The sequence below is a fragment of the Cyanistes caeruleus genome, chromosome 2 (assembly GCF_971803275.1).
Source record: "Cyanistes caeruleus chromosome 2, bCyaCae1.hap1.1, whole genome shotgun sequence".
In the NCBI taxonomy this organism is placed as follows: Eukaryota; Metazoa; Chordata; class Aves; order Passeriformes; family Paridae; genus Cyanistes; species Cyanistes caeruleus.
This window is the reverse complement of record NC_141702.1, coordinates 74,040,651-74,059,705: the sequence shown is the minus strand read 5'-3', so window position 1 is coordinate 74,059,705 and position 19,055 is coordinate 74,040,651. Positions and strand designations below refer to the sequence as shown.

Genomic DNA, 19,055 nt, shown 5'->3' with positions numbered 1-19,055 from the left:
AACTTATTAAAGTATAAGCCCTTCCTCCTTTTCTCCCTATCTCTCTGTGACTTGCACTGTCACCTGTGCTCTTCTCATGGCAAGGTTCCCCATGGCCTGGCTGCTTATCTTGAAAACAGCTCCGTTCCTGGATGGGAAAATGGGGCAAGGTCATAGTCACTGAAGTGTATTTTCTTGTAGAAGGCATTTCTTTTAGGATGAAGTTGCTGTAAGAGGTGACAGAAAAACTGGAGACAGGAAAATCAAAAGAGTGCTGGGATAGAGGGATGACACGGACAGATTGACAGCTGTCTGCTGACCTAAGACAAGTTGGTGGACTCAGTGGTTAGTTGATCCTGTGGTGTGCAAATATGAACTGCAGATATAACCAGTCCATAGGCTGATGCTATTTACAGCAGGTGTTAAAGAATGCAGCATAAAAACAACATAAATCTTTATAATTAATGGTTCCATGAGATGATGTGTGTTATCTGCAATCAACTGAGCAACCCCAGTTGCTTTCTTCATTCTGCATGTGGTTTGATTGTAAAGCTGTACCAGGTCTTATGCACAGAAACAAACATATGAGGACTTTAGGAATCTTGTTTACATTTATTAAGACTTTATTTATTAGTTTGTCATCTGCATGAAAGGATAAAGTCAACTATTCTTCCCTTATAAAGGTGAGATCTCAAAGGAGGTTTTTACTCCCAAGACATTTGCATCATAGCAGCCTTGAAATCTGTTCCTTCACCATCCTTGTGGAAACAGTACACACTGGAACGCCCTTGGAGACGTGCCTGTAAAGAGCTGGCCAGTTTGCTTTGCCTCCATCCCTCTGACCCTGTTGGATTACATGTGTGTTTCCTGAGAGGGGGATTTTCCATTTTCCTTCTTGGTAGCAGCAGGTGTCCTGTGGGAGCTCTTAGCCTCGAGGTATTCCACTGCTCCGTAGGTCACCATGGACAGCACAAGCACAGACAGTAAAATGTACATTTTGACGTAGGCTTGCAACATGTTGCTGTAAGCGAAGGCGATGACAAATCCAACTGATTCCCAGAGACGGTAATTTGCAAAGGCAGCCTCCTTGTTTTTCTCAAATAAAATGCCATAGATTGCTGGAAGGAAGGAAGAAAAGAAGGAAAGACATGTCTCGTGAAGATTAAATCTGCAACCACATATTTTCTGCAAAGGGAATAAATAGAGCACAATGGGAAAGACAGACCCTCCCTCATAAATGTCAGAGAAAGGGCAATACAAGCCTTGCCTTAAAATATTGTTGTGCTTCTGTGAATTGTAACAAGTGAAATAAACATGAAAACAAACATGACAAAATAGAGAACACCAGAGAAAAAGGGAAGAAAAATGCGAGGAAGGAAGAAAGGATGTGATCTATTGAAATAAGATGGCAGGACTTCTTTTTCAAACTATTAGTTATAAAAATGGAAGGTTTTGCCCTGATGAGCAAGTAAGGAGAAAAAGGAGGCCTTGACATCATAGAGTCTCCATGTATAACTATGGAGAAACTCATACCAAATCCTTACTGGCTTTCACATCATGGGCTCAGATTTAGTATGCAGATAAGATACATCCCTCTGAATCAACCGGGTTTTCAAATTTTCAGCTTCTGGATGGGTTAGCAAGTAGAATATCCTTGATGCATACAGAACTTCCAGGCAGCAACTGGAAAACTTATTTGACACAGAGACTCAGTTCAACTGATCATCCTAATGCAGTTGTGTTCACTGGGAAGCTCCCAATGAGTTAAGTCAATTGCACATGCGCAGCTGGGATCCAGGGAGGGATTCCAGCCTCCAGGTCTGGCTAGTGAAGCATACAGGGAAAAGGGAGAGAGCTTGCTTTCCTCTGCGTGCTGAGCTAGTACCAGCAGTGATAAAGAACAGGGTATTTACTCTGATTCAAATGTGGTATGCACAGAGGAAAGAAGAATATCAAGAGCTTTGACTGTTTTCATCCACTTGTAGAACAACACATCTGTTTGAAATATGTACATTCAGCCAAAAGACAAAGAGGAATGCAAAGTTCTCTAAAAATCTGAGTAGACTCAACTACCCCTTCATTTTTCTTAAGTAGGGGGAGACTTCTTCTGTATGAAAAAGCTTATGTGTCCTGATGACTGCAAGAGGACATTGGCTGAACTGTTTCGATTCAGACATGATGGAAGTCTGGACAGGTGCATCAGAAGATATACTTAATTCATTAAACTAGCTGAGTGGAGTGTAGATATAATAGACCTTCATAGTTTTGCCTAATAAATGAACAAGTGCAAGTTGTTCATACTAATTACCTGATATGCCCAGTGCTATCTCCTGGAAAGATACTAGTGAGGCAAGTTTAATACAGGAAGTTTTCTGAGGCCATGGTAGTTCTATGTCTAAAGATTCTGCCATTTTGCCATTTTGAAGCAAATTGCCTGGATGATCTTCAGCAGGACCTGCTGGACTGAGTGAGTGGAGAGGCTGCTAGCTCTGAAATTTTGCAGTTCAATTCCATGGAAATTATCCTGGTTCTTTGCCACTGCCTATTTTTCTACTCGTTCCCCTAGTACTAGTAGGCATGAATATATAATAGGACTGCTGGAAATTATTTAAGTCCAGGTTTATAAACTCTTTAGACTCATTTATATCCTTTCTAAAGACACAAATCAACCTGGAAAGATCTTGGTTTTACTGTAGTCCACCTGATAGTTCTGTGCTACACAATTATTATGCCCCAGTTGTTTTGCCCCAGGTACAATTTTTGTCAGTGCATAATATCAGCATCTGTGCTCAAGTTAGATAAGAAAGGGCACTACACACTCTGAAATGAAGTAGCTTTCACTGGAAATAAGTGAGAGCGTCCACACATGAACACAAACATGTCAGGAAAACTTTATAAGATGAAGTGGCTCATCTACTGTGAGCCTACATATCCTCTAGGGGGTACTCGAGTATTAAATATCCACAGGAGCACAAAGCAAACCAAAGAATGCCTTAAGTATGTGGCACTGTGCCATTTATGCATTCACTGGTTAATCTACTGAGGCCCAAGCAGCACTCATGGGAGCTTAGCAAAGGAAGGAACACAGATTTTGTAAACCAATGTTATTTTGGAGGTCTTATCTCACCTCATAGTCTTTGATGCCAGGAATTTCTCATGTGATGTATATCTGTATGAAGCTTTTGAAGGGGAGAAGACAATTAGTCCTATGTGGGTAAGTCAAACTGAAGATCCTATTCTGGGATGCAACACTGTGGGGTAATGTCACTGCACCTCTCTATTAATGTTTCATGTCATCACTTGATGTTTCACTGTGACAATGTGACAAAGAGAACTTAGTATAATCTTACAAATGGGAGCTGTGAAACAGCTGAGTAAGGTATAGACCAAAAAAAGACACTATGCAAAGAAGAAGAACATTTGGGTATCTTTCCAAATGTGAAATTTTCACAAGTATCTCGCAGGAATCTGGGAATGCAGATGACCTGACAGAGGGCTGTAAACAGAGGATGATCCTGTCACATAGCTGCAGAGTTCACTCACCATCAAGTAAGCATAAAGTACTGTCCACTGTCTGCCTCCTCTGGTGGTTTGGAAATTACAACCACTTCCCAGCCACCTTCTCCAATACTTAAGTCCTCTGTGCGTAAGCACAGAGCATTTCCCCTAATGTGGGTCTCAGGTGCATTTTTGTCATGCAGGGACCTTACTGAGGAAACATGCTCCTCAGGGACACCTCAAATATATGTAAATCCTAGAAGAAAGGGTACAAATCCCAGCTCTTTTCAGTGATGTCCAAGAAAGGTGGGCAAGAGGCGATGGGAATAAACTGAAATACACGAGGCTTCCTCTGAACATTGGCAAATTTTTTTTTACTATGAGGGTGACTGAGCACTGTCACAGGTTGCCCAGAGAGTCTCCCTCTCTGGAAAATATCCAGGCTCCCTGGACATGGTCCTGAGTAAGTGGCTGTGCCTGGGTGGCCCTGCTTGAGCAAGGGGTTTGAAGTCCAGAAGTCCTTTCCAGCCCTAACCCCACTGTGATTCTGAAAGAAGCACAGTGTCCGAGGACAAGGTTTTCTGGATAAGATACAAGCAGGACAAAGGACAAGTCCTTTATCCCAGTGGAAAACTAAGCTACAGTTCTCAAGAGTGTTAGGAAGCATGCAGAGCAGTCAGAAAGACTGTGGCTGAAGAAGCAGGAAATGAATGAACAGCTTTACTTATGGGAGAGCAAATTCTCTCTGATGTTCTCCTTCCATGACCCCGAGTAGTATCAAGAGCACTGACTTTAAATTTTTACCTGAGGCACAAGCCTCTGGGTAAGGATGTGAGATGATGAGAGGGTGTTCCCTGATGTATGCACTAGCTCTGCTCTAGGGGATATGAGCTGGAGCTGCTGGAGGGGCAGAGAAGGATGTTGGCTGGTCACTCCCTTATGTGTAAAGGCAGGGACTCTACATGTGCTTGAAAGGAGATCACTCAAGGAGGCAATGGACCACGATGCTTTCCATCTGTCTCTCCAGGAGGAACAGGACACTTTACCTAGTGAGTGAAGTTTTCTAAACTCCTGAGACAACCAAAGGGATCAGAGAAAGGAAGGCCAAGATGCATAACCTGATGTGTGCCCAGAGGAGCACCTTCCCCTGAAGTGATTTTGTAATGATGTGATGTAATTCCAGCTTAAATTTTCGGTAATGAATTCCATACTTTGCTTATGCATTGTGTGAGAAATACTATTAATTTTGATTCCTATAAAGACTTCTGCCTGGTACTATCTGGTGCCACTAGTCCTGTTATTATGAGATATAGTGAATTTCAAGTCACCTTCTCCATACAATTAATTACCTTACTGACTGCTTTCCATACTTACCTCTTGTCCAGGCTAAAGAGCTCTAGCTTTTCAGTCTTCCTTCAAGCAGAAGTGCCCCATGACCTTGCTCCTTTTTATTGCCTGCTTATGCCTTATCACACTGGATTATTAGTTTTGAAATAGAGAAAATCAGAGCTGTATGAAGTCACTTGACTGCATAATATTTCTGCGGTTTTCTCCTACACATTTTTTCCAATAACTCCTAACAGACAATTTTTGTCTTCTTTTGTTGTTGAGCTTTGAGTTAATTTTTATCCAGAGTGCTCTCCTTTATGCTAAAGACAGACTAAATGTAAAATTCTTCTTAGTTTCTAAATTACTTTGAAATACTCCTCCAGAATATTTATCCTGAATACCCTAATACTTGAATAATCTTCTGCAGTATTCTTCTCTCTTCATCTTGGAAATATTGGTTCAGTGAGTATTTTGCATTCTTACTCCCAACTTGTTCTATTTCTTCTGCTTTCCAATGCGTTAACATATTTCTTTTAGATGCTGTCTTAAAGACATTATCATTGTTATGCAGCATTGTTTCATAGATGCAAACATGCAGACTTTTATATCTCAACAGAATACATTTCATTGTCACCAAGACTTACCATTAGTTTGTGTTTGCCAAACAGCATCAGATACACCCCAAAGAGCAGGGATGACAAAAAACACAGGAAGCTGCTTGGGATGAGGTTTCCACAGCAGTAGTGTTATTATACAGCCCGTGTTCAAAACTGCGGCTGTTGATTTAGAAAGAAATAAAGAAGAGAAATAAAGATGCAATTATAATTAGGACAGATTGTGGTAGATAACACTTATTTATTCTACCCCCCAACAAAAGCACAAGGCAATCTTAAAGTCTTTCTGGTTCATTGAGCTTTGCACTGACTGAGTTGATATCACATGAAATACAAACAATGCAGGCCTTTGACAGTGTCTAATTCATGATTCTGAGCAGTGTCCTGAGCTGAGAGATCCTCAGTGCTGATACGGATGTTAGCACAAAGGACACGAACCACTGAGAAGGAGCTTCTGAAAGGCTTGCAGTCACCATGTGAGGCATGTGGGAAGGGGGAGCAAACACCCTTCTGCTCTCCTTGCCTTAAATGAGGTTTCCATTTAGGGCTGGAGGGGACAATTAAGGATTTCTAGAGGATCTGGTGGCTTTGGGGTCTCTGTTTTAAAAGGTGGTTTTTAAATGAGTCACAGATTCTTCCCCCCCCAGGTGCATATTCACAGGCTGAGTACAAAGACCACTAAACAGAATTGAAGTTCAGAGGTCTTCCATTTCTAACATTGCAGTCTGGGGAGAGATTTATTTGTTTATTGCTACTATTAGGTTGTTTTGGTTTTTGTTTCTGTTTTTTTTAAATCTGAGTTTTATAGGCTGAGACACACACCTAGAGCAGACAGAAGAATCTTTGAGCTAGTGACTGTAACAGAAAGCACTCTAAATTTCTTCCTCTTTGTCCAGGTTTAAAATTTCCTGTGGAGAATGTCTATAATGTCTTGATGCATATTGATCTATTCAGTGATGTTTCTAATAGTATAAGTTATTGCATAGTGGAAATAAGGTATTAGTCCAGTTCAGTATGCATAATGCACACAGGGGCACAAGAGAAATATTTCTTGGTATTTATTTTGTGCCTCCGTTACTCTGCTGCTCATTGGAACAATGTTCTTTGGAGAGGGAGATGTCCTTAAATATGCAAATCTTTTCTCAAGGCAACGTGTAAATTACTGTCCTGTACACAAGCCCTTAAGTTATTTTGGCCTGACACATGATTCTCTTCTATTTTTCTCCCTATGGAACAAGTAGCAAAAAGGACGGCAGGCCAACCTTTAAAAAGTTTCCTGAAATTTCACTCAAATTTCCAAGTTTGTCATTTCCTGAGACTCAGGTTAACAGTGATTTGCATTCACTCCATAAGTGTGAGGAGGTCTCAGCCCAGTGGAGAAATCCTTCTTATGATAGTGCAAGTCTCAACATCTGCATTGCAAGATGATTTGTCACTGGCTGCATCAGAGCCATAAACATCAAAGCTATAGGGCACCTTCTGCATAGATAGAGCCCTCAAAAGCAGGCTGAACTTACATCACCAGCAAAGTGATGTAAGGCAAAGACAGCAATAGAGTGCTTAACTGTGAGCTGAGCTGCCTCTTCTTATGAATGAAGTTTGTGAAGTCTGCCTCTAGATTGACTTTGGTTGTAATTGATAGCTGACAGCAAGCTATCCCTCTGTACATGCAAAGGGGGGAGTAGTGGATCTGATTACGTGTGGTGATCAGTAGTTCAAGAAATCTTTACATACCTAATGCAAATAGAAGTTTTCTACCCGTGAACTGGGAGATCTTTCCAAAGAGCAGGGAGCAGAGGGAATTTACACCTGCAAAGCAGATCATCATATAGCCAACGTACTGTATCCCCAGGGCACAGGTCATATATACCTGGAAGAGAAGGGAGAGTGGTGCCGTATTTTCTTTGATAAAAATACACAGCTAAAGTTCAAGCATTTTACCCTGAGTATTTGGTAAATAACCAACATGGATGAGATAAAAAGAGCATGGCTAGAGAGTTTGCTGATAAGTCCCTGGTGCATTGACATAGCTGGCCTTCAGCAGCAGCTTTCCTAACCCTGTTCCCAACCAGACTGATGCCATGCAAGCAGAGGGATAACAAGCAGAACAATTCTGAGCACTGCTTTCTACAAATAAAACTCCTGAAAGCAGCATTAGGAATCTTCTGCCCTTCCCACCATAGCCCAAGAGATGAAAATTGGCAGTTGACACTATGGTCATGACAGAGCTGCTCCCAAAAAATGAAGAGGACCTCTTCTATAAGAGCATATAACAAGTGGAGGTTGCCATGGAGTGCCCCTTTCAAACCATTCCAACACAGCAACAAGTGCACCCTTCCATCTGATTTATATGCAAGGTTTGAAAGCCTTAAGCATGGAAGAAGATGCTCAGGAAGGTTGCCCTCTTTCTTTTGAGGCTTTCTCAACAAATGCCTGGAGAACATGCCTGCTGTTTATCTAGGTTTGTTGAGAAACTGGAGGAGCAGAGGTGGTTTTAACAATTTCAATCTGTCAGGGTCTGGACCTGTTGCAGTAGTGACTGTGAGGGCTTTCAGCCAGCCACATTGAGGACTTGCCCTCTTACCGTAAAAGTTGTCAAAATAAAATATGTGGAATGTGTGCTGACTTGCATTTATACAAGCTCTAGGGAAACCAGAAGAGGAAGGAAGATATGAAAGCTTTCCTGACTTCTGGCTTTTCTCCCAGTTTGTTATTTACAACGAGGTGAAGAGTTTGAACCTGTAGCTCTCTGCTGTGGGCTCCACTGGTGAGTTAAGCTCTCTACTGCGTTCTTTTTGAGGCCGTTCCAAGGGACATATTTACTGCTGCTTGAAGATGTCACTCAGTTCATTCACACAGAAGTAAGCAGTAATTTTTCAGTCCACAAATCATTATTAAGAACATCTTCATTTGACAGGTAAATATGCAAAACTAAGATACAGAGGCACAAAAAAATCAGACAGAAATATATTTTCATTTACATCCATACCTTGGAGTAGTCACCAGTAAGAAATGCCTGTTCAAACCCACTGTACATTGTCAGAGGGATTAGAAGACACTGTCTTTTATCTTTAAGATGCCGGAAAGTCGCTAGGAACGTAGACCAAAAGGATGGTGCCTCTAGTTTTTCTTTCTCAGTCTCTACTTGGTCAGATTGGATCTGGTCCAGAAATATACTAACCAGCAACACAGCTAGCACACCACTAGCTGCAAAAAAAAACCAAAACAAAAAGTTAATGGAAAACTGAGGAATGCTGAGAGAATGATGGGAAGTTGCTTGCTGCTGTTATTGTTCTGACTTGGTGCTTAGCTCTCTGTGGGATATTTTGGCAGCTGCCTCTGATTCCGCTTCAGTGTAGAGGCCATTTCTGTATAAACAAGGAGGCCTGATCTACATTCACATCTTCTGCATACAGCTGTGCACTGGCAAATCCCCTCAGCTTAGCCGTGGCTGGCCTGTTGTGACAGCCGCCGGGCCAGCTGCACGGCCGCCGAGGGTGACGGCTCACCCTTCCAGGGCACGCCGGGGCACGGGGATGGGAGCTGGCCACAAACAGCTCCCTTGGGAGCTATCAGGAGCCTCTAAATCAACAAGAGAGAGGAGTATTCACTTCCAGTGCCAAGGTCTGCATGGCTAGCGGGGCTCTTCTTTCAAATACATGGAAAGAAAAATAAATGCTGTCTTGAAACCCAGTATATGTTGTGTCTTTTTTTTCTTTTTTTGGCTCAGAACCATGCTTTGAGTACGGAATATGTGCTGTTTTAAGATGATAGGGAGCAGCTCTAGCTAACTTGAAAAGATGGAAGTTAGAGCTTTAAACCCATAATTTCCTAGGAGAAGCAGCATATAAAAGTATATAAAAATATATAGAGTAGTTAATCAGAAAATTATCATGCATGTATCAGTCTAGATTTGTTGCCTGTGCAGTGAATCAAAACAATTTTTTTCATGTTATCAAGAAGATAACCATGTCTCACAATATACATGAGACAGCCATAGATTCACAACTGATTGCTTCATTTTAGATGCAGGGCACGATAATGTTTCCTCACTTATGCAGACTAGAATTCCATCCATGGAAAGAAGTACAGTTCAGAGTAAGATGAGAACCAGGCACCTCTTTCCATCCACTTGGCTTGTTTAATGTGTTCCTATGTTATTTGTATGGATATTGTCTCTTCTGTGAACTTTTAATATCCAAATACATCAGCAGATTAACTATAAATTGCCTCATTCTTTTATCGCTTATTATTTTTCATCCATGTCTGCTAGAATTTCTCCGGTGTCCTGGTTCCTCACTGTGGCTAAGCTGTAAATCCTTCATGATTCAAGTAATTATTGGTTCTGCCAGAGTGTTTATTAGTACTTATGGACTAATTGCTGGACTTAAATGGGTGAGAACAGGACATCAACATTTTCAGAAAAAATATATATAAAAAATACATTAAATGAATCAAGAGCAATTATAGGAGATAATGGCATGGCTGAATAGTGGTTGGCATGAACATAAATAGAAACATTCACAGTCCTTGAGACAGCAAAACAGCAGAACAGTTATCCATTACTGTTTCCACACAAGCTGGGAAAAATAAGTATTCAGCCACCAAATAGAGAGGACATGTTTAAAAAATGTCTGTGAACGAAATATTTACCCATTTACTTTCCCCTGAGGTAAGAAAAGACATCTCTTGTATTAAGAGCTTAAAAGAAGAAGGAAACCCCACTGACACAGGGTCAGGAGGAAGCAGGGTTGCATTCACTCTGCATGCACAGAGCCTAAGGGTGTGCTGTACACGTTAGTCATCAAATTTAAATTTAAACTTTACAGACAAACACGCCTTTAGCAGAAAGTCATCATCTCCAGTACATTCTGGGACGAGAGTGGGGGGATATTTTTTACACTTTCCCACCAACTAGGAGTGGAGGATGGGGGCAGAGGAAGGCTTTTCTGCAATGTCCCTGTGCACTGAGACCTGTCTCTACCTGGATCACATACACTCTGTTGGAGTGTATGGCAAATTCTGTGCTCCTGTATCAGCACAGAGAGTACATCTGTGCTCAGAGACTGCAAAAATGTTTTGGCGGAGCTGAGGTGCACATTGCCTTATTGGATACTTTTCTTTATCCAGAGGATAACTTCTTTCCAGTGGGAACTTTTTGGAACTTTCCTCACTCAGTGAATCCTCGCACATATATTTTTTTCTTTTAATGGTATCATCTTCCCTGTATTTAATTCTTTTCTAGCCTTGTGCAAGGAAGGTCTATAGCAGCTGTAGTTGCTAAATGGGAAATATGCCAATTTGCCTGGCTGAATTTGGGTCACCACACTGGGCTTCAGCTTTATTCCAGGTGAAAAATATAAAGAATATCTTTCTCCTTTAGATAAAAATGATACAGCTCTGGCATAAAGCATGTGAACTATTTAGGCACTAGTTGTTTATAGCTCTCACATATCTTATTTACCTTCGGCAAATTGGATTGAAGGAGAAAGTCAGAAACTTAATCTGCAAAGCCCTGCTAGATTGCACTAGTACTAGGCTCTCCATCAGTGATACTGATTAAAGATTGTGTGGATTACTCACCAGTATAGATCCCTACCAGTGTGTAGATTAAGGAGTTGGAGGGTCTTGCTGACTCAGTGGAGTTAGTGGTACCAGTCAGGCAGTTGAATGCTCCACAGCATTTCAGGTCTTCTTCTGTGATCTCCACTAGTTAAGAACCAAAACAAAGGCAGGGCAATGAAGAGATCAGGCCAGTCCACACTATGTGTAAGGATATAAGGAATCCAGTTCTTAGTGATTGGTCCTGGTTTCAAGCCTTTCTTGATTAGAGATATTTAACTTCAGAATCCCAGTTTAACACACAAAAATTTGGTTTAAGAGAAACAAAAGAGAGACTGAACACTGAATTAATGGTTACATGAGGGCAGGGACTAAAGTTGGAGGGTGAAATCTGAATTCAAGCTCAATTTGAGTATATATTTTTACCTCTTAATCCTAATACCTCATGAGATAGGTCCCTAAGTTTACACCAGCAATGGACTGATGGACTTCAGTTCTTACAGCCATCCCACATTTTCCTTCTCCAGATAATTTCTCTATATGTTATAGGAACAGAAACCACCTCAAGACATCTTTTCGGTGTTTTTATAAATTCAAATTATGATTACTCAGTATTGCAATGTAAGATATGTGAGTTCCATGTAGCCTGCTTTCCCTGACTTTATAATTTTACATACTGCTGTTTTAACCTTCTGAGAACACTTGAAACCAACAGTTCAGCAGCATTTGGAGTAAGACTTTCTCTTTGTGCAGTCCTATCGTTGCTGTGTAGAGCAAATGTCAAAGGCACAAACACACACATACTCACACACACCATCACCAGCACGCTGTGCAAACTCCCTCCAGTACCCTCTTGGTAAAGAATACATGCCTACCCAAACTACAATCCTGGATAAACTGTCTACTGGAGGAGGATGACCCAAACCCCACACAATAATTTTAGTGTTCTCACTGCAGAATTTGTCTCTGGTCCAAGCATGATAAAGGGCAGCACAGCTGTACCTTGGCTGATTCCTTAAAGGAGAGTTGATCTGTAATTTTTCAATTAAGGTTATTGCATAACTACTTTTAGTGTGGTTTTCCTCATTGCTTCCAATCAAAGCTGCTGTGATGTGAATCAGCTGTCTCACCAGCTTCATAAACAACTTGAGGTTCAACATAAGATAAAATGCAGTAATGTAAAGAAAATCATTATCTTATTATAGTCACTGGCTATTACTACAGACCTTCAGCAAAAAATGGACAAACAGACCTAAAGCAAAATTACCATTTGCAAAAGGTGAGTCACATGAGTGAGGTGTGGAAGTGTGTAAAACAAGTTTTTTATTGGTTCCTACATCATCTGAAGATGAACCTGCACATGCAATTAGTCATATGCAGGCTGCAAGGCAGGGTTTGCACTGTTTCTCTTGAATTAAAACTTGTGATATTGTTGAGGGAGGAAGGATGACTCTCATCATTTACACTGATTACTGTCTTCAGGTAAGGTATTACCATATGGTGTAACTTTGCCTTGCTGTGTCTGGATGCAGTGATGCAGGCAATACATCAAGAGTAGATATGTCTGAATTTTATGCATTTTGAATTTGAGCAGATACATGCTATATCTTTCCTACTGCTCAGTGAAATAATTCATTTTGAGTACATGAAAATAAGAATGGATGCCTTGCCACAAGTCTCAGAGGAGAGGAAAATATTGCATGACTGGAGATTCTTACCCCCTCACCCCAGCAAAGAAGTTCCCTCTAGATTAAAGCTGTGTCTCACTGAGAAGGCACAGTAGTGGAACTCATGTTATAACTGCTCATCACTGCTGTGAAGATGCCTCTGGCTTTGAGCACTGTTCACAGGAACACAGCATTTTCTGAAATTCTATGAAATAGGTTAAAAAAATGTCTAAAATTTGGAGGAACATCCTCAAAAGTAAAACTAGGAAGGGATTTACAAGACAAAAAAAAAAAATAGTGTTTTATTCCTCTTGTTAAAATGGTGTGTGCTGTGAGGCAGAGTCAAATGGTTGCAGCTGGTTCAGACCCCACAGCTGCACCACTGCCTCTGCCCTGCAAGTGACAGCAGAGCTGACAGTCCCTCCTGAGATACCATGTGGCTCTGGGATCAGGTCAGCAGAGCTCCACTGCACTTGAAAGGGTCTGCCAGCATTCTGCTTTAATGGTGCTTGCTTCACCTATAGTTACTTAGGTTTAAAGGAAGCATGATTCTACATAGGTATCACACCTTTTGACAACTACTTTGCCATAAATCCAAAAATTAAAACCTTATGCCAACTTCCTGATACTTAGCTTTAACCTAGCAGCTATTTGAGAACTCTTCAGAGGACATACTGCTTAACTGAGACAGGAAAGAGGTAGCTTCTTGCTACTTACAGTAGCAGTGTATATAGAAAGCTCTCTCCATGTCTGGAGAACAGCCCTGTTTTGATTTTGACAGGATGAGGAATGTACAGGAGACTGCAATGGTAAGACGCCACAGCATTTTGAATCTCTAAGGTGGCACCCAAATATTAATCTATCTTCACAACCACCCTTTTAAAATTGACACCAATTACATGCATGGGAAATAAGGGCACTGCTGCTGAGTGATTTCTTCAAGCTACATTGGCATCTGCTGTCTGAGCCTGAAACACAGCAGAGGAGCCCTGGCATGCAGGCTCCTGCCAACAGCTACTGCTATTTCTTCTTGACAGTTCTGGAGAGCACTCATTTTCAGCAAGCACCAGCAAGCAGTCTGACTCACCTTGAATGCTTAACAGCAAACTAACCCAGTACAACAAGCTTTGCAAAAGGGTTGCTTTAGTATTTTGCCTTTTGTTTTAAATTACTTTTAGTAGAAGTCAGATGTGGAGGACTGCCAATGCCTGCAGCCTTGCAATGCCTGCAAACCATCTATGCTTTGCAATACAGGGGTAGAATTCAAACAGAACTCAGTAGAGTTCTATTTTTTAGCTTTTTGCCTCTTTATGGCTGATTTTTGATAGAAAATCGACACTTTCATAGAGAAATTTATCTCATCTATTTCAGACATCTATCCTCAGATGGGCTAACTCTCAAGTGCCTGTTTCCACTATGAAAGCTCAGCTGCAGAAATCTGCCTCTTATCTATCTAGAACTAGTTAATGTTTATAGAAAGAAGTGCCAAAATTTTAAATACATTTTACCTTTGTTGGAAGATTGGTCAAGTATCAAGGCTGAGATAAGATTTCCCCAGACGCCGGAAGTCTGAAACACCAGAAAGAAGACCCCAAAGTATTGGTTGATAATGTCTTTTGCATTTTTTCCTGCTTTCTCAGCATACAAAGTGCCAGCAATAGTGAGGTAAGTGCATTTGGCAGACCACAGTGGTGCTCCTCCTAAGCCCAGGATCACAGAGGCAGGGATGAGTGTGTACCTGCCAAAGAACACTTTATTTAACATAGTTCTTACCATTAACATAAGAATCATTTGCCCAAAGATCCAGCAGCAAAAATAGACATCAAAGAAATAGATTTATCTTTTTTATGACACAATAAATCTGTTACATGGAATCAAGGCCAGCCTTGTGAAGTTTAGGGTGTGCAAGCAAATGCAGCTCTGCATGGGGACTAGGCCTAGGCCAGGCTGGCTACGTCTGTGCTCGTGTGCCTTAACTTCTTATAACTGAGAACTAAATTGCATGTGCACTTTGGAAGATGCATATTGACAACTTTCCTCCACAGAGTTGCAACCCTTTTCACTGGAGAGCAGAAGTTGTTCATCCACCTTCAGGAAGAGCCAGGCAGGAGTTAGCCTTCTCCTGCGCTCCTCTTCGCCCAGAGATACTGGCTGGAAGATAGTCTTCCCTTCAACATTTTCACAAACAGCCCTAAAACTCTTTTTACTTTTAAAATAAACATCTGAATATTTTTCCCCCACTCCCCAAAGACGAATCTCTGCTACAAACATGAGTTAGAGAAGCAGCTCCAGGTGGGTGGATGGATGTATATGGATGTATTCATTCTGACTCTTTGCACATTTTCACCCCTCTGGTCCACCTAATACAGGATTTATTTATCTCAATTTGTGGCAAGTAGAAACTTTCACATCCAACTTTCTACTCTGCAACAAAGACAGTAGGAATGGAGAGGAAAAAGAAGACAGAACTTTGCCCTTATTTTGTTTGAACACAGCAGAGAGGGTTAAAGTATTTTAACCGTACCAGCTAGCATAGAAGTTCCCTAAGGAGTAGGCAACGTAGCCGCACATAGAGACCACAATGGTCCACTTGCAGCCCAGCTTCTTGATGACAATTGGGGGGAGGAACATGGATGATAAGGTGAGTGCAGCAAACAGAACGCTTAGGGAAGCAACGCCCAGGCCTTCTTCCGCATTGAGGCTGCTCTGCAGGGACAAAAACAATGATTGAGACAAATTTTATCACAGGTACATATTATTGTGGTGTACAGAGAGTGGCTTCGGGCAGAAACAGAGAGACACAGCATCTGGGGCTGGGTATCACTGTCTCATTTCCCCAAAACAGCCTGATTATGGACTTGGAATTTTCCTCAAAATGATAGACCATTTATGAAAACATGATACAAAATCAGGTAAGGGTTGCTCCTATTCAAAGCTTTGGTAAATCCTTCTTTAGATTATTTGATGCTATTTGTTAGAGCTTCTCTTTGAAAGCAATTTGAATGAAAGGTAACCTCTTTTCTTAGCCTTCATATGTTGTCTCAGGCAGGAATATTCTCAGATCTGTATTACAAGGGCTGGCATAGCAATAGTGGGAGATTCTTTGCTTTAAACTACAGGTCTGAAAATTTCTAAGATTTTCAGCTGCCAAGGTCCAAATATCCTTCCTAGTAGGCTCACAGAGGCCCTTAGTAGTTGGAAGAAATTGATTCACCCATATTTTCACAAAGAAGGAATAACATTTTATTGGTCTAACCAGGTTTATGCTCAAAATGCTTCTCCTCTTGTGATGCTCTGAAAGTTGAAATGAGAAGATCGATTTGGGAGTCCTGGGCAAGCTTGAAAAATGGGCCATGCAAACATCATTATTATTATTATTATTATTATTATTATTATTATTATTAACCTCATTGTTTTAACAAGTCCAAATTCAAGGTGCTACATCTGGGTCAGGGCAATCCCAGACATGAGTACAGTTCTTCTCAATGAGAAGAACTCATTGAGAGTAGCCCTACAGGGGAGGACTTGAGAATTCTGCGCATAAAAGCTGGACAAGAGCAACAGTGTGACAAGAGCTCACAGCCCAGAAGGCCAGCTGCACCCTTGGCTGCATCAAAATAAATGTGACCAGCAAGGCAAGGGAAATGATTTTCCCCCTCTACTCTGCTCTGGTGCGATTCCATCTGAAGCACTGAATCCAGTTCTGGGACCCCTGGCACTAGAAGGACATAGACAAGTTGGAGAGGAGGGCCATGAAAATGATCAGGAGGGATGGAGCACCTCTCTTAGACAGGCTGAAAGAGTTTGGATTGTTCAGCCAGGAGAAGACCTCATTCCAGCCTTACAGTACTCAAAGGGGACCTTAAAAACTCGGGATGTGATTTTTCACAAGTCTAGTGATAGGCCAAGAAAGGGCAATAGTTTTAAACTAAAAGTGAGATTTAGGGTAGATATAAGAAATATAATCTTTACTGTGAGGGTGGTGAGGCATTGGAACAGGTTGTCCAGACAATCTGTGGATTCTCCATCCCTGGAAATATTCTATCCCAGGCTGGATGGGGCTTTGAGCAACATGGTCTAGTGGAAGGTATCCTTGCCCACGGCAGAGGGTTGGAATGAGATGACCTTTAAGGTCCTTTCCAACCAAACCATTCTGCAACTTTATGCTACTTAGCAATGTTTTCCTGATGGTTTTTATTAACAGGTGGTATGATTCAGCATGATTTTGGAAGGGGAACTGGATGCTGAGGGGGTGGCACTGGAGAGTGTTGTAGAGGAATGAAGCTGTTGGTGGCTTCATGGAACCACTTTCCAAGCCTGCAGTGGCTGTGCAGTCTGGCCATGCAGGATCATGGTGGTAGTCATGCAGCATGCTTGGAGACAGCCAGGTACCAGGACAGTCTCTGTAAGAGCAGTGCCAAGGTGTTATAGAATTGGAATGGTTGTTTTGTAAACAGGAAAAGAGGTTTCCTGATCTCAAAGGTATTATTTTTGAAACATCACATGCCTAGTTTTGTCAGCTCAAGCCTCCAAAAATTAGAAGCCAGGCTTCCAAAATCATATGATTTTTACTATCTGGGTTTTTTGTTAGTTAGTTAATTAGTTAGTTAGTTAGTTAGTTACTTAGTTTATTTGTTTGTCTTTTAGTGGGATGTGAGTCTGGGTAGTAGAATATTGAAATGAATTATGAACTTTTTTAGCATTCCAGTACTTACAGGTTCACAGATTCACGAAATATTCTGAGTTGAAAGGGACCCACAGGATCATCAAGTCCAAAGTAAATAAGTAAGTAGCCTGTATGGGCATTGAACCCACAACCTTGGTGTTATTAGCACCATGCTCTAACCAAGTGTTTCAGATGGTGGGACTGACTTGCAGCTTCTGGGGTTTATCTTCCTCTGCCTCATTAGTCTCCCCAACTCATAGTATCTCCATCCAGTTTTGGGACTGTTTTTGCAGAACACCTCTGAGTTCAGAATCTGACAATGCCAGCAAAGAAAGGCTGTTCAAGGAGAGGAGATGTGCAGAAGGAGGCACCTCTTCCTGAAATGAGGTGAACCCCTCATTACTGAAAACAAGTTCATGATGTTATGTATCAAGTTCCACCTTGAAGGCATACAGATTCCCACTCCAGTTGGAGAATTCAATCCAGTTGATAGTTTATTTACTCATAAGAATTCATAGAGTAACCTTCAGTCTTTTATTTTGGATAAAAACAAGTGAGCTGTAATGGTAACCTGAGTATTCAAGTCATTCTAGAAGCCCATCTCTGCTACTGTGTTTTAGGATGTTGATGCCAGTAAAGCCACAACTGTCTTATTAAAAAATAATTTTTACTATTATATCATGATCCTTGAAATTACTGTACTATTTTACACTTAAATTATTTAATGGTTTAGGCATAATTTTTAATTATTTTACATTATTGTACAATAATAATTACTATAAGATCATAACAATTTAGAAATATTGAAAACAAATCCTTTCCAGAAACTGATTTTGTTTTCCATTTGGCAATATCTTCTTCTGAGAAAAGTCGTCTCAGGTTAATTTTGTTTTCTATTTCCACTGAAATAAGTTTTGTGGATCTGAAGTAGTAGCATGACACAAGTATGCGAGCTATTTGAGAAATACTAGAATAAAATATTTAGTAAATGCTGTGGATCTGGGTGAAGAATATTAACCTGCAGCAAGTCAATGTCCTAACCCACCTCACAAAAAATACTGTGCATGCCTTCTTCACAGAGACCATGGAAAGACTGATGTGTTTCACACTACCAGTTGGCCTGATGCCCTTCCAGACCAACTGTCCTGACAACCAGTGGGAGATGCCCCCCTTACCTGCAGACTCTGGAGTCCTGAGTAAGCAGTAAAGAGAAGTACAAATCCGAAAGAAATGACCAAAACATTCTTAAGATTCCTTTCCATGTTGATTCATAGAAGACAAAAGGTCTGCCAGTGGGCAAAGCTGATCCAATTATTCCGCAGGATGACTTGGGTTGGAGAAAAACAGCTTACGCCTTGTTGGAAAAGGTCACTTTTTTCTGTGTTTGTAGAGAAGACAGTTGCTAATTATTTGAAGACTGGACAGTGAACTTTACTTTTAAGTAGTACTGAAAACTTATGGAGTTGTTACTCATTCACCTGTAGTTACTCAGGCAATAGCCAGCAGTCCCAAGGGCATCTATCACATTTTATTAGAGAGGTATATAAGTCTCTTGCAACGCTTGCACTTATTTGAGTATTGAAGTCATATAATATATGGCTCTCCACTATGATCAGTACAGAAGAAAAAAATTGCAAGCTGTGGAATCACTTTCTGTCATAAAGATACACAAATCCATAAGGGACAAAGATTAAACACTGTACTGAAATCTCTATCAGGCCTATTGCTTAACTGTGATTA

General features: G+C 41.0%; 1 protein-coding gene across 1 annotated transcript; it reads right to left on the bottom strand.

The window, feature by feature from the left end:
* Positions 1–579: 579 nt before the first annotated feature.
* UNC93A (unc-93 homolog A) lies at positions 580–18,676 on the bottom strand. The gene is made up of 8 exons (XM_023923703.2): positions 18,491–18,676; positions 15,174–15,355; positions 14,158–14,387; positions 11,004–11,129; positions 8,410–8,627; positions 7,155–7,290; positions 5,451–5,582; positions 580–1,097 (listed from the first exon to the last, which is right to left on the bottom strand). The coding sequence occupies exons 1-8, from the start codon at positions 18,575–18,577 to the stop codon at positions 832–834; spliced, it is 1,377 nt and encodes a 458-aa protein (XP_023779471.1). The 5' UTR covers positions 18,578–18,676; the 3' UTR covers positions 580–831.
* Positions 18,677–19,055: the final 379 nt, after the last annotated feature.